This window comes from Hyposmocoma kahamanoa, unplaced genomic scaffold (genome assembly GCF_003589595.1).
Source record: "Hyposmocoma kahamanoa isolate Upper Pololo Valley unplaced genomic scaffold, ASM358959v1 88, whole genome shotgun sequence".
Lineage (NCBI taxonomy): Eukaryota > Metazoa > Arthropoda > Insecta > Lepidoptera > Cosmopterigidae > Hyposmocoma > Hyposmocoma kahamanoa.
The window spans coordinates 21,105,069-21,120,606 of record NW_020654466.1 but is presented as its reverse complement, the minus strand read 5'-3'; the positions used below and the strand labels follow the sequence as shown (position 1 = coordinate 21,120,606).

Genomic DNA, 15,538 nt, shown 5'->3' with positions numbered 1-15,538 from the left:
AGCTCTGAGTGGCACTGCAGCTGTTATGGACAGGCGTGTTGCTTACCGCCAGGCATACGACTTGTTCGTCCCGTGACTTAGTATTACAAAAAAAAGTTGTAAACCACGTCCATTAGTGCTGTAAGAAATGAAATGATATGCCGTGGCATATTTGAGACCACAAGAGCTTTATAATAGCATCGTAACCTTGACATTGTCCTTCAAATTTTCCTTTGATGGATAATAGTGACTTCAAGATTGATTTTAATAAATTAAACATTCATCAACCGTTATTATCTATACTTATTATAAAGAGAAAATATTACTTATTTGTTACACCACATTCGATTTGTGTTGGCATTGAAAGAAGCAGTGGTAGATTTTATTTTTTTGTTTTCTCTAATTATTTTCTCAATAAGGCAAGATTAAGGCTTTTCCCCAAGAGAATTGACAGCCATCGAGGCAGAAAGGTTCTTGTGTGGAAACCACGAACCTGAAGGCGTTTAGTGGGACGCCCTCTTACTAGATGACTCGGTAAGGGCCGCTAACATCCGAAGAATGCACGTCGCGTCCGACCGGTTAATCTGGCAATCTTTGGGGGAGGCCTACGTTCAGCAGTGGACATTTTCTGGCTGTTATGAAGATGATTTCCCCAAAACCAGCTATGGAAAATTACTCCCTACATGGACATAACAACAAAGTGACCTTCCTGATGTCGTAACTGACTATCCATGACATAACATAAGCAATATTATACCACGGTATGTGTATACTTTACCCATGTCACTATTACTTAGCAAGTTACTTAATTGTAGCCGAGTACTTAATCGAAGCTACAACAATAATAAATTGACGGCTCTACCTTGAACCTATCATGTTAATAATATTGTTTGATGTTCATACAGCTCTAATTAACGGAGTGTTTATTTTTATTTTAATATTTTACAATATTAAGTGACGGGATGAACAAGTCAGGTGCCTGTCCATAACAGCTGTAGGGCCACTCAGAGGTTTTTTATTAAGAGTGGATACAAGTTCTTTGAGCCTGGTTTGCGTTTAATTATCGGGATCCTAATGAAATATTTTCCGTTGTTGTTCTACAACATTATTTTCACTTAAATAACTTAGTTCTCTTGTGTGGGCTTTCTAAATAGTATTTTAAGCGAAGGGTGTCAATATTTACGTTTTCATTTTCACTTTACATTATTATTTGTTATATTCTTGTAGTATTATTATTATATTATTGTCACTTTGAACAAAAACTTTGAATTCGTATTTATTGGAATTTTTAGGATAAACTCTTTTGAAATTTTCGTCCGGATTCGAATCGAATCAAGTATACCGAGCCAGAAGCTATACCAACTAAGCCACGGAACGAACCAGCGGACCTCACAAATTCTTGTGCTTGCGTCGTATCTTTCTATTTGGTTTTTCAACGCCTTTTTAACCGTAGCACCATCTATGAGAAATCTATGATATTTCGTCACCTAGTTGATGTTCTAATTTTATAATAGTTAGTTCTAACTTTCCACATCACTATTTCTTTCCTGGTATTAATCTTTATAAAAACTGTACTTTGTAACTTCAAAGGCCCGCCATTTTTCACTCAAAGCTTTAGATCGCAAAGATCTGAGGGGTACTGCCACTGCGCTCGTCAATGTGACATTCCATATTCAAAATTTTAAAACAGCGATGCTAACCCAAGAGCGTTTGCTTGCTGATTGAAATGTCGACGTTTTGAGTCCCTGCGGCAGCATATATATATGACTTTTTCTCAAATATGCTCGGAAATGTTTTCATTACTTTCAAAAAACGAACACGAAAAGTTTGTCACTTATGAACCATGCGACTTCTTCTTGGCCAAGGCCTGCAAAGTAATTATGAAAATCCATTACTGTCCTCTTCTCTAAACTTTTAAATCTACCTATTAATAGTGAAGTATGTAAACAGGCAAAACAAAAACTCATACAGGCAACTGTCCAGTATTCTTATCTGCGTACCGCTTACTTAAAAAAAAAGAAGAAAATGGCGGTAACATTTAGACTTAAAGTGTTTTGGTATTCTTTTGTTTTGTATTTTGGTCGCGAAAATGAGCGCTAGTAAGAAGAGCAATAACGAAAATACAGTAATAGATATTCAAACACATCATCCGAAGCTCAGCAGACTATACTATTAACAATAACATTTTCTTTTAGCAATTGTATTCTATAAATTTTAATATTAGTTAATATTTTTTTACTTTTTCTATTATACATCCTTAGAATAATAACGCATAGAAACCTAGTCCGCACACGCTAAGTGAGGCAAATTGAAGCGCGCCAAAAGGCCTACACGAGCGGGCGGGCCTTCAGTGCTCAAGGTCAACTTGCACCGCGAACAGATCAAGAATTTTAGCTAAAAATGACGAAATGTGCGGTAAATGAGTGTAAAAATACGTCAGACAAACATAAAATAGATACTAACATCACATTCCACAAGGAAGTAACGCGTTTCAACTTGTATTTTTATATAAATATTCACTAAAACCGAAAATTAACCTACTACTAAAACTAGCCTACATGAATTTGATTTTTGCCTCACTTGTGACAGTTCGTTTGATATGAAACTATCATTCTATGCGTTATTATTCTAAGTATACATCTTCCTCTCTTTAGTCTTTTATTATTTCCTCGCATTGTTTGAGAAAAATTCTATACGTGTCTCGGCGGGCAGGGGGATTGCTTGACTCGTATTAATATACAAGGCGTCACTGGCGCTTGTCCTTGTAACTCTTAGTCGTCCAGCACTCCCTTACTTCTCGGCCTCTGCAATTATCATAAAATTACCACCAGGCGCACTTGTACGTCCCGTCACTTAATATTATAAAAAAAGAAGTCGCACGGTCCATAAATGGCAAACTTTCCGTGTTCATTTTTCGAAAGTAATGCAAAACATTTCTGAGCATGTTTGAGAAAAAATAAAAATGTTAATAAATAGTATGTTTTATACATACGAAAATGTATAACTCCTACCCGCACCAATAACTGCTTATAAAAGCAATGCTTTCATTTTACCAGCAGTGTTTTCCAGCGCTTCCGCGCACGTTTCTTATCACTGTCACCCGTACGCTTATTGTAAAATTACTTCCGTGTCGATATAATAATGCCTGTATTATGATTTACGACCAGTTTACAATAAACCTTGACAGTTAAAGTCATGAGTTGATTTACTCAGCAAATTAGACTTTGCCCTACGTCGTAGTTCAAGTACCACTGGACTCTTACTTGAGGGCTTATAATTGATTTGTCGCTAATCAGCGACATCGTAAAGGTCACAAACCATGACCGCATATGTTTAGTAGCAAGAGAGCTACTTGTGAAGGAAAGTACTGGCAATTGGCACTATACCTATTTGTGCCGCCAAGAAGTTGTGACGATGCGTACCTCCTTCCCCACGGGTGATAAGAGTCACTTCCTGGCCACTTACTTTTGTAATTTTGAATAGTTCTTCAATTCCTTTTCTTCATTATTCAATGAGCGGTAATTTAACTGCCTCCGTGGCCGAACGGTTACCAAGCCGAACTGCCAAGCAGAGGCCCGCCCCGGGAATCGAACCTGGGAGGTTCGATTCCCGGGCCGGGAGAAATATTGTAAGGCCTACATTTATTTCTCTCGTGGGTGTAATTTGTGGTTGTCTGTGTGTGTGTCCATGGGACCCGCTACACAGGGTTTCCCTAGTGCGATACTATGTTTAGTGTGTACGTTATTATTATTATCATCAAAATTTTCGAGGCGAAAGGACGTGTGTGTCGAAGAGTCATCATGTAAAACTTCACGTAGTCTAACTGTTTTTAAAGCATTTGATATTATTACCTATTAGTAGCGAGAAGTGAAAATTGTTTTTAGTAAAGCCGGACTAAAACAAAAAAACACTTGTCTTAACAAGTAGCGCCTTGGCGACAATTAAACACACCACATATTAGCACACAAGATACTGGTACAGTTTATTTCACTGGTTAATTATTGTACACGTAAAATTGACCACAAAATGTAATAATTTACTTGTAAAATATTTAACGATACATGGAAAATTTTAGGCAAGCCGGTAAGAATTGAGTTGTATTGACGCCTCGCCACTGATATACAGGCCCTGTACACAGGCCCTTTACATAGGCCCTTTTGGGGTAAGTGTCTGGACTATTTATGGTAATCTGTAGTAAGGGAGTGTTTTATACCTGTTTTTATATTGTTTATTTTTGTTACAGGCTGTTCCATTTATTTTCCAATTACTTATGATAACTTTATCAGGACCGAGCTTTCTCTTTATTACGCAAAACCTACGTGACACAGTAATGTCTTGTAGCAGTAGAGCTCCTTGTGAAAGAGTTCGTCCAGCAAGGAAGTACTGCCACCTTACCTATTTCTACCGAGCAGTAACGCTTACGTTACTGCGTTCCGGTGTCGAAGGGTAAGAGTGCTAGTGAAATTACAGACATATGAAACTGTCAACTTACGTCTCAGGGTGTCGGGCCCAGTGGCAGTGTCCCTCAGATTTTTGTGATTTAAAGCTCTGAGTGGCACTGCAACTCTTACGAATAGGCATGTCGCTTATCACAAGGCTAAAAAAATTGTCATACAATCTTCTAGTAATCCTGTTTTTGTGCGTATTCAACAGTTCACATTAATGGAGGTAACGAAGTTTACGAATTTAGCTGACGACGTGAGAATTACTCCGTTGAGGGTGTGAAATGTACATATCTTAAAATTGAAAGTGCATTTGTACATATCGCCACAGGGATTCCATTCGTCGAGTAAAAGCTCCCCACAGGGCTGCCACCGTCCTTTTGCTGTAAGCTATAATACTGATCAGTTTGACGAGAGTCCTTGATCGGCGATATAGATAACGTAACCACACCACCCGTTTTGAGCAGGACAGTCCCGCTTTTAGGCTTCGTGTCCCGCTATTCCCAAAACACTTAAAAGTGTCCCACCTTCACAAAACAGAACACATGTAACAACAAATTTTAAATAATCTCAATCTGTATTGAGATTATTTAAAATTTATTGTTATGTAGTACTAAAAAAATCGACCGTAAAAGTTCGAAATCGGTTACTGGAAAGTGCGCGAAAACGGATTCATCCCCTAGTTTACCATCCTTAGAGGTGGAATATTTTGTTCAAATTTAAATGGGACCAATACTGAGGTACCATCTTTCCAATAAAAAAGAATCATCAAAATCGGTTAACAATTGCTTTAAATGATTAATCGCATAACATTATATAAAAGAATAAAATAAAAATAAAGTTCAGTTGAATTGAAAACCTCTTCCTTTTTTTTGAAGTCGATTGAAAGAGATTTAATGGACGAAGAATTATACGTGTACGTGAGGCGCACTATAATTTTCCGGAATGAATAAGAAAAAAATACTATAAATGGTCTGAAATAAATTTATTGTTTCTCAAAATATTCTCCGTTAGCGTTAATGCATTTTTTCATACGTATTAAACAATTTTGAAAACATTTATGTCACTCCTCCGTGACAATCTCTGAATAATATTTTTCATACTCTTCGACAGCCTCTTCAGATGATGAAAATCGTTGACCGCGTAACGGGTTCTTAATTTTTGGAAATAAATAAAAGTCACAAGGTGCCAGGTCGGGACTGTACGCGGGATGGCTCATAAGGTCAACGTTGTTCACCTTCAAAAATTCATTTGTCTGTCTGGTCGTGTGAGAACTGGCATTATTGTGGTGCAAGATGATACGGCGTTTACGGTTATTTTTACGGAGTTTGTCAATAACTTCCGGCAAAGAAATGGTCATGTACCAATCACTATTCACGGTACAATGATTCTCCAAAGCAACAGTAGCCACTTGTCCAGTTTTATTAAAAAAAGAAGCAATTATCCGCTTAGAGGCACTTTGCATGCGTGCCACTTTCATTGGTTTTGGCTCATCTCGAAAGACCCATACGCTCGATTGCTGCTTTGTTTTGGGATTGTAACTATAAATCCATGTTTCGTCACCTATTACTATGTCCTACACCAAATTTGACGCCCCTTAGTGGAATCTGGTAAGCATGGCATTGCACCAAATGAGGCGATCTTTTTTTTGAGCCTCAGTCAAATTGTGTGGGATCCACCGAGAGCACAGCTTTTTCACACCCAAATGTTTGTGTAGTATTGATTGTATTTGACTCATGCCTATGCCTAAAGATGCCCGAATCTCATGGTATGTCACTTGTCTGCCTTTTTGTTGTTCACAACAGTGGACGGGCGACCATCACGAAATTCGTCACTGAGATTCACACGACCGCGTTTGAATTCTGCAAACCAGCTATTAATAGTCGTCTTGCATGGTGCTTCATCACCAAAAGCAGTTTGAAGCCGAGCGAAGCTCCGCTGAGCTATTAACTTACACTTAAAGTCGTAGAAAATCATACTACGAAAATTTTCACGAGTTAAATCCATGGTGATGTGTACAACCAATTTCTGAAATGACACCACAATGTAAAAACAAGTGACAGTCCGATGAAACAAACTGTGTTCTACAGCCAAAGAGTCCCATTTTCAAATGTTGTAATTACTTTTTAAATATTGTTTATGTAAGTGGGCAGTTCCGGAAACTTATAGTGCGCCCTATGTATATCTCATTTATTTCCACTTTTACTGCTGACGTCAAAGTAACGATAGGATATCAATATAAAGGGCAAGAAACGTTGGTTTGTTTGAAAAAACAACTACGCGATAAAATAATACCAATATACGCGATTTAAACAGGAAAAATAGTTTCATTTCCTATGTCATAAACATGGCTCGGAGATAGTGGAAATTCGCGTATGTAGTATTGGTAAAAAGCACGTATCTACACCAAAGCATATTTAATAGGAGAGGAATTTAACGTTATTACCGTTTTATTTCATTGGTTACGACTTTCATTTTTGCACAGTAAGCATTAATTTATGTTGTTTACGGACTGATAACAATAGGTTCCCGTAAATCACGCTAATTTGGTTGCCACGGTATATACGCGAATTTGATTTGGCGACTAAATTACCGAAACGGAGACTCATAATCAAATGCTAGTTACGCGTAATTGCACTATTCCCGACGTTGTGTTTTATTTTTAAAACAATAGTAAATTTAAGGCGTCCCTTACTGAGGAAAGAAAATAATGGTCACGTTAGGTATAGACAACTTTATGATGCGACGGATCGATAACTGACCACGGCACAGAAAGCAATCGGTGTCATTCGGCTACAACTGTTTTTATTGGGTATTTTCATTGTCAGTATTTATTTTTATGCTTTTTGGTATTCTATAGCTAGGAATAAATACAACACAGTTTCAAAATTACCATTTTGAAACTGTGTTGTTTTTATTTGTCATTAATTTTATAACAAAATCAAAATATGCGAAAGAAAATAACATGTTTATTTTTCTGTGGCTTAAGATTTAAATATTAATATGCAGAATGGAACGTGACTCTAGTATTCCAGTATTTATACAGGTGTCCCCGGCCTATGTGACACTAAGGGAAAGTACGGTAAATCTTGTTGATAGGACATTTTGGTTCATAATAGAAGAGTATGTGTTAGATAAATGCATTTAATACTAGGTCACATGCTACTGCTTTATTCTTAGACATCTCCAAAGCATTTGATTGCGTAAATCATGAAATATTTATACAAGTGCTCTAGCACGTGCGGATACGTGGAATGGCATTGCAATGTTTTGAGTCATATGATCGCACGCAGGTTACTGAAATTAGTTACTTTGACACTTGTAACAAAACTGTAACAAAAGTACAATCCACCAATAGAATTATAAAAAGAGGAGTTCCGCAGGGTAGTATCTTGGATCCTTTGTTGTTTGTGGTCTATATAAATGAACTGACATTATTAAAACGACATACAGGTGTACTATTTGCTGATGATGAGTCAAAAAAAAGAAAGAAAGCTGAAAACAGTATGAGGAAGAGATCAATTTGACCCTAAAACAGATTACAGACTGGCTTCACAACATTGATCTATCTGTTAACTTAATAAAAACTAAAGCTATGCATTTCCACGCTCATCGAGCTAAACCGCCAAGTTTCTGTAACTATACATAGATTCGCATTTAAATGGAAACATCAATGAAACCATAAACTATCAAGTCTATCATACATCTTGATGCTGGCAAGAAAACTCACGTGACACTCTACTGACACCGTATTACGGAACTGTATGCCCAATACTCAATTATGGAGTCATCCTTTGGGGTAATGCCGGGTTTACGAGTCATTCGCTTGCGTTTTTCGCTTGCTTGCGTAGGCTGGGTACACAGCGTACAAATCTGCCTTTCGCGCAAAGGCAGTTCACGAATCTTTCGCTTTGCGTTGCGGAAAGACTTGCGCGCATTCGCGACGCTTTGTCTTTGTTTTGGTTATAAAGGACGCATGGACGCCGCTGCTCTGTGATTTCCCAGTGGTGCTGTCCTCCGCAAACATTCTCTGTTGCTTACGTGGAAACATCAAGCTTGTTAGATATCAAACACACGCAACGCAAAGAAATCCAAGGCAAATCAAGCGGCGGGCGCAAGCGAACGACTCGTGAACAGTCCTACCTGCGCTTACGCGACAGATCTTTGCGTATGCGCGAAGTGGGTCACGCAAGCAAGCGAAAAATGCAAGTGAAAGACTTGTGAACCCGTCATTTGTCCTTCAAAAGAGGTGTATTCGTCTATTATGTAATAAAGATTTTATGACGTCAGCCACACCTTTGTAGACATAATAACATTTTAACGTTGACAGGTATATATATTTTTAATTTATGTTTGTTTGTACGCAGTAATAAAGGTTATTTCACTCAAAAATTGACAGTACAAATGTATAATCTACGATCGCGGCTTCCCATACTGCAACCAATAACTACCTCAGATATAATTTGCTTTAGAGTGTTTACTCTACAGCCATTCTTTTTAAATATTGTTTATATAAGTGGCCAGTTCCGGAAACTTATAGTGCGCCCTATGTATATGAATAAATATTTATGAAATTAAATTAACGTAATAATAAATTAAAATGCTTTATGTACAAGTTTACTGTAATTTTATAATTATTTTGTACTTTAAACATTGTACGCCCGTAGCGGGTAGATTGTGAAGAATGTAAGTATGTTCATAAGACCTTAATGTTCACCACATTTCAGACAATAAAAGAATTTTATTCTATTCTAAAGACAACTGGGTGTTTGTGGTATCGTCGTTGTTTCCGATTTCCACAACACAAGTGCTTTAGCTACTAACTTTGGAATCAGATCAACGTATGCAATGTTACCTAATACTTATTCATTTATTTTGGGTAAAAATCCCATACACTCGGCGCTTTGGGTAAAAACCCGGTTAAAACCTTAACCCTCTGCCTATCTCCAGTCTCGCATTTTCCGGAGAATTCGCACATCTCAGGAATTCCCGCACCTACCGTATCGAATCTAGTTTGTGCGTTCGTCATGTAGAGCCTCTCCACTGCTGGAGGCTGGCCGTCAGCTTGGAGAACTCTTCCCTGTCCTGGGCCAAGCGAAACAGATGTTCTACGCTGGCAATATGGATCCATTCCCGGATGTTGCGCAACCACAACTTCTTCCAGTACGTCGTTTACCCTCGAATATCGTTATCAGTTGGTCGGTACTTTCATGCCGTAGAACGTGTCCAAGATACGCAACTTTCCTTTTCTTGACGGTCTGCAAGAGTTCTGGGTCCCTCCTAACGCGCTGAAGAACTGTCACATTGGGGACTTTCTGGGTCCAGCTAATGTGTAGCATTCTACGGTAGCACCCTCAAAGGCCACAAGACACCTCAGGGTGTCGGTTTTTAGAGTCCAAGCCTCGCTACCGTACAATACTACAGGCCAGACGTAGCAGTGGAGCAACCTCACTCGGAGCTTTATTGTTAGTTTGTAGCTGCATAAAACCTTCTCCATACTCTTCAATGTAGCTCGAGCAATTTATATTCGGGTTCGAATCTTTTTTTTGTGCGTTACACAATTGCAATAAAGTTCATTATCAATAAAATAAAAAATCGGGTATTCGATGATTCTATTTTCGTTGGAATGGGATATCTCATTAGTGGTCCCATTCAAATTTGAGGTGGAAATTTGACACCTTTAAAGGTGGAATATTTTTTGTACGAAAGTAAGATCTGATAAATTATTAAGTCATGCAACAAAAGTTGTTGTTTATGATGTTAGTAATGTACTTGCGTCGACTAAATTTGAAAACCTCGCAACTCTGTTTTTGGACGAAATCCTTTTTTCACTTTTCAAGCGCAATATCAGGCCATAAAAGCTTAAAATAGAATTTCTACACCTTTTTCTAGTTATGAAATAATGGTATAACTATAGATTGGCATACATGATTATTTGTAGTAGAATTCTGTTTTTTGTTTTGTAGATTTACGAACTTAGACAACGCCCTGTATATTTATAAATTTAGATTTAGTTAGCAAATAATTCGATACAAAAATGTATTACATATTGTGTGTATAATTATTATATCCAACTTTACTTACCAATCCAGGTGGTCCAGTCAAGGTGTGCGTCTTGCCACTGCCGGTTTGTCCGTAACAGAACGCAGTGCAAGAAAAGCCTTCTACAGCCATCTCGAGCAATCTCTTCACTCCAGAATATTCTAGAATGTCTTCCTGTTGAAATATGTTTAATTATTACCAACAAGTTCTGAATACGATAACTACCCACATAAAAATAAACTTTATGTATGCAACTTTAAATTCAGTTATATTTTTTAATCTCATCGTAGCCCTTCTGCGGCGCAGCGTTATAAGTTACTAAATTACTAATGTGGAAATAAAACTATTCATTCGGATAAAAAATCACGTATATTTGTTTTCTCAAACAATCAACGTTTCGGGTTCTTTACAGGGCCCTTAAAGAACTGTAATTTGTGGTTGTCTATCTGTGTGTCCATTGCACCCACGACACAGGGTTACCTTAGCGCGTGTGTGCGTTATAACAACGTCAACATAGCCCATGTTGAGTGTGTGCGTTAAAAAAATATCAAAGAACGTGTGCCAATTGCGCTACAATATCATTTTCAAAATATTTTTAACAATGTCCACATTTTACTAAATCAAATTTATGAAATAAAAGGAAAATAGAAAAAAATAGATTAAAATATATTAACAAGCAGTATCACTAGAGTAACATCAGAAAAAAATTACTACATTTTAAATTTGGTAAGTGACATAAATAAATAGAAAAACAAATTTAAAAAAATTAAGACTCCACACCAATTCATGTACACTCAAATGGCGTAATATGTTAAATTAATATGTTAAAAATGATTATGTACTCGTATACAATTTTTTTTTGTGACCTATCGAACTGTATACTTTAAATTTTGATATCTCTATAATAATTGCACTTTAGATCCTGAAACTTTTCGTTGCTTAGTACCAAATTTCTAAGTTACGAGAGCGTAAATATCAAAACTTAACATCCACGAGGAAAGTTCAAATAAAGAATTGTTAGATTTGTCTCAGAAACATCAAAATTATACAACGATAATCTTAAAAGAGAGTACTAAAAAAACCGACCTCAAAAGTACGTGGAATTACATATAATTACCAAGTTTTATTGATATCGGTTACCGGAAAGTGTGCAAACCCGGATTCATCCCCTAGTTCGCCACTATGCGGGACTTGACACAGGAGATAATAAAAATCGGTTCTCACTACTCAAAGTACACACATCAAAAGTGTCTAGGGATCAAGTGAATATTTTTGAAATAAAATTATTTAAGCAATATTTACCAAATCCAGTCTTCCAGGACGACTTCTTACTTTAATGCTTATGTTATATTTAACCGCTTACCCCTATATTTAATAAAAATAAACTAAAATTGATGTTTTTGCAAATTGTGGGAAAAAACTCAAATTAACGGCGTCAATTAAATGACAAAAAAATGGCGAAAATGATGATTTTGCTCATTTTTATTGTAAAGATAAGAAAATTAATAATCTGTATTTCCACCATTAACACGAATCACACAATTACAGCGATTTGGCATGCTTAAGATGAGTTCATCAAAATCACTTTGAGGAATGGCCGCCCATGTGTTTTGTAACAAGTCAAAATATTGTTGTAGAGTATGTACGGTATGCATACTAGGCACAGCTCTTCTTTGAAGCATATCCCATGCGTGCTCAATTGGATTGAGGTCTGGCGATTGAGCAGGCCACGGCAGAACGTTGATACGAGCTTAGGCAAGAATGAGTGTTACGACTCTAGCCGTGTGTGGACGTGCGTTGTCATGCATTAGTTGAAAAGAATCACCCAACTGGCCTCGCAAAGGAATGATAATATCTGAAACAATCCTCTCTGCGTAAACTTGAGCATTGAGGTTACCCCTGATCCAAATGAGATCGGTTCTTCCGCCGATCCAAATACCGGCCCATATCATTATTGTTCCCCCACCACATGGATGAACTTCCTGACAATATCTCAAACGTTCATGACGTCCAGATGTTCTCCAAACTCGAGTACGTCTTGTATCCGGTCTCATACCGAAGCGGGATTCATCCGAAAAGCACACATAGCGCCAGTCTTCTTCCTCCCAGTTTCTGTGTTCGCGAGCCCATCGTAAACGGGTCCTGCGATTGCAGGGTGCAATAGGTGGAACTCTGAGCGGCCTTCGGGATCGCAGACCCACTTCACGTAAACGATTTCGGATTGTTTGATCGCTTATTGGCAAGCCTGAGGAGCTGTGGAGCCTCGTAACCAACATCATGGCGGTCATGGTACGATTCCGTCGAGCAGTATTTTCGATATACCGGTCCTGTCTGCGAGTCGTGATGCGAGATCGTCCTCCATGTCGCTCGGCCACGCTGCCCGTCATGCGATAGCGCGTCCAGAGGCGACTTATGACGCTCTGTGTAGTGTTAAGAGTGAAAGCCACAGCACGTTGCCTGGAACCAGCTTCCAACATTCCGACGGCTCGCATCATCACTTCTCGGGTTAAATGATGTCGTCTCTCCATAATAATGTAAATTGTTTCAGTACCGATGCAGATATTGTAATGATTTTGTCAAAACGCTATAACTCATTTTTATACAAAACCACATTGACAATCGATTTTCTTCTTATTATCGAATTTTAAACAATATTCCTTATTTAAATGTTAAAACTCACTAAAAAGTATCAATAGCGATACAAAAAAGTTAATATAATTAACCCTAATTGCAGCAATACTCTTAAACGTATTTGATCCCTAGACACTTTTCATGTGTGTATATTGAGAGAGAAAAACGCCTTGAATTGGAGAATAGCAAAATCAACCATTAAAATAATTGCTCCTTATAATAATATTTAGGCGCTATTTATAAAAATGAATCTTCATGCGTGAACAGCCACCCTTAGAGGTGATGATTTTCTTCAAAATTAAATGAGACCACTATGGAGGTACCCTCTTTCCAACAAAAAAAGAATAATGAAAATCGGTTCACAAATACCGGAGTTATCGCGTAGCGTACATACAAAAAAAAACAAAAAAACATACAGTCGAATTGAGAACCTCCTCCTTTTTTTGAAGTCGGTTAAAAAAGCGCTTTTTTCCTTGTCTTAAAAATATAGGTTTTAAGGCTTTCGTGGTTATTCACTAAATAATTATCATTAATTACAGGTTTCTTACCACGAAATATCCGAAATATCGGGAAAATAAAAAGAAATTATAACGTGGTAGAAACCTGTAATTAGTAATAATCATTTGTCTTGGTTTTGACCTTTACGCCACTTACACAAGTGGACTTTAGACGCCTAAAGGCATCGATATGATGGTATATGGTGTTACATACCTGAGTAGCTGCAGGTTCAAAAACGACGTTATATGAGAACACTTTTGCCTTCTGATTGGGCGTGTCTCCGTGGACCACTATCTGTCCTTTGCCGGGAAATTCTATGATTTCGTGCTTATTCACTGCCCGTTCTTGCTCGTTTAGTGGACGAACTCTGCAATTAATACAGATACAAATTATTAATCAATATTTTCAACACAAATATGTAACTTACAATTTAATGAAAATGAATTATTCACGTCACAATATCGTACCCTTGGAGTAATAAAGTTACATCTACAAAATGACAACTTTTTAGGCTTAGAATAATAACGCATAGAACGATAGTTTCATATCAAACGAACTGTCACAAGTGAGGCAAAAATCAAATTCATGTAGGCTAGTTTTAGTAGTACGTTAATTTTCGGTTTTAGTGAATATTTATATAAAAATACAAGTTGAAACGCGTTGCTTCCTTGTGGAATGTGATGTTAGTATCTATTTTATGTTTATCTGACGTATTTTTACACTCATTTACCGCATATGTCGTCATTTTTAGCTAAAATTCTTGAGCTGGTCGCGGTGCAAGTTGACCTTGAGCATTGAAGGCCCGCCCGCTCGTGTAGGCCCATTGGGCGCGCTTCAGTTTGCCTCACTTAGCGTGTGCGGGCTAGGTTTCTATGCGTTATTATTCTAAGTTTTTAGGTTTAAAGATTGTACGAACGAAATTAGTCGTTAACTTTTATGATTAAATATAAGAATTATAAAATTTCACATAATACATAATTTGTCTCATATAGTGTAAATGTATAAATTTGCAAAAATGTACAGTAAAACGAGTTAAAAGTTTCATTTTTGTTTTTAGGGCAACGGAGCATATTTGAAGAGCTCTTAAATGTTATGTTATTTCAAAAAGCATTTTGTCCTCGATGGAAAAATGAAAGATGTGTCTCTGGTTTTGCGTATAAAATTGATTTTTAAACAATTTTCACATTTTTGCAGTATTTCACCGTAGGTGCGACATGATAAAAGCACTTTTGATGTATGGACATTAATTGCTGCTTTTGTGGAATAGTGACCAAATACAAAATAGTTCCTATTTTGATTTATTACTGAAATTTGTTCAGAAAAAAACTGCTAATGGGACACCGAGATTTTCTTTGGCTATAATAATCACATGAAAACGTTGGGATGGTTTACGGTATGTCAATTTTACGTGGCAGACTCATTTCAGTTTAAAAAACTATCTTCCAGTTGATTTAGATGTTTTTGAGACAGGCCACTATTCAAGAAAGGGTACGATATCATTATCAACAACGACTTTATACGTCCTACTGCAGGTAGAGGTAAGTAAAAACGTCGTTAGTTATATCGCACCTCTCATAGAAGAATGGCATTGAAAAATTGGAAGTGGAGTTACGTCAAAAATGTTTATTGCTCCATTAGATACAGAAAAAGATAACCCACAATCTCTCCAATTCTTGTAACTTTATCTCCAATTCTTGTAACATATTAGTCGAGCGTTACTAGAATTGGAAAGGACGTCGGTTATATTTTTCTGGTATTGGAGCAATAAACGTTTTTGATGTACCTAACTCCACTTAAGTTATTCTTCTATAAGGGATGCGATAAGCTATTACAGCATAACTAACAAAAAATACATTAAGGCCTCTAATTAATGTAAAATGAACTTTCTAGAACTTTAAAAAGTTTTATAAAAGTTGAAATCTATATCTCGTAATCTACGACAATAC

The 15,538-nt window shown here is 37.1% G+C and overlaps 1 protein-coding gene across 1 annotated transcript in view; it reads right to left on the bottom strand.

Moving 5' to 3' along the window:
• LOC113235979 (kinesin-like protein KIF12) overlaps positions 1–15,538 on the bottom strand; it is a 63,784-nt gene that overhangs the window by 23,665 nt on the left and 24,581 nt on the right. Inside the window, exons 4-5 of the mRNA XM_026471903.1 lie at positions 13,806–13,959; positions 10,497–10,637 (exon numbers count right to left, since the gene is read on the bottom strand). Of these exons, the coding sequence (XP_026327688.1) occupies positions 10,497–10,637; positions 13,806–13,959 (295 nt within the window). The remainder of the gene's footprint in view (positions 1–10,496; positions 10,638–13,805; positions 13,960–15,538) is intronic.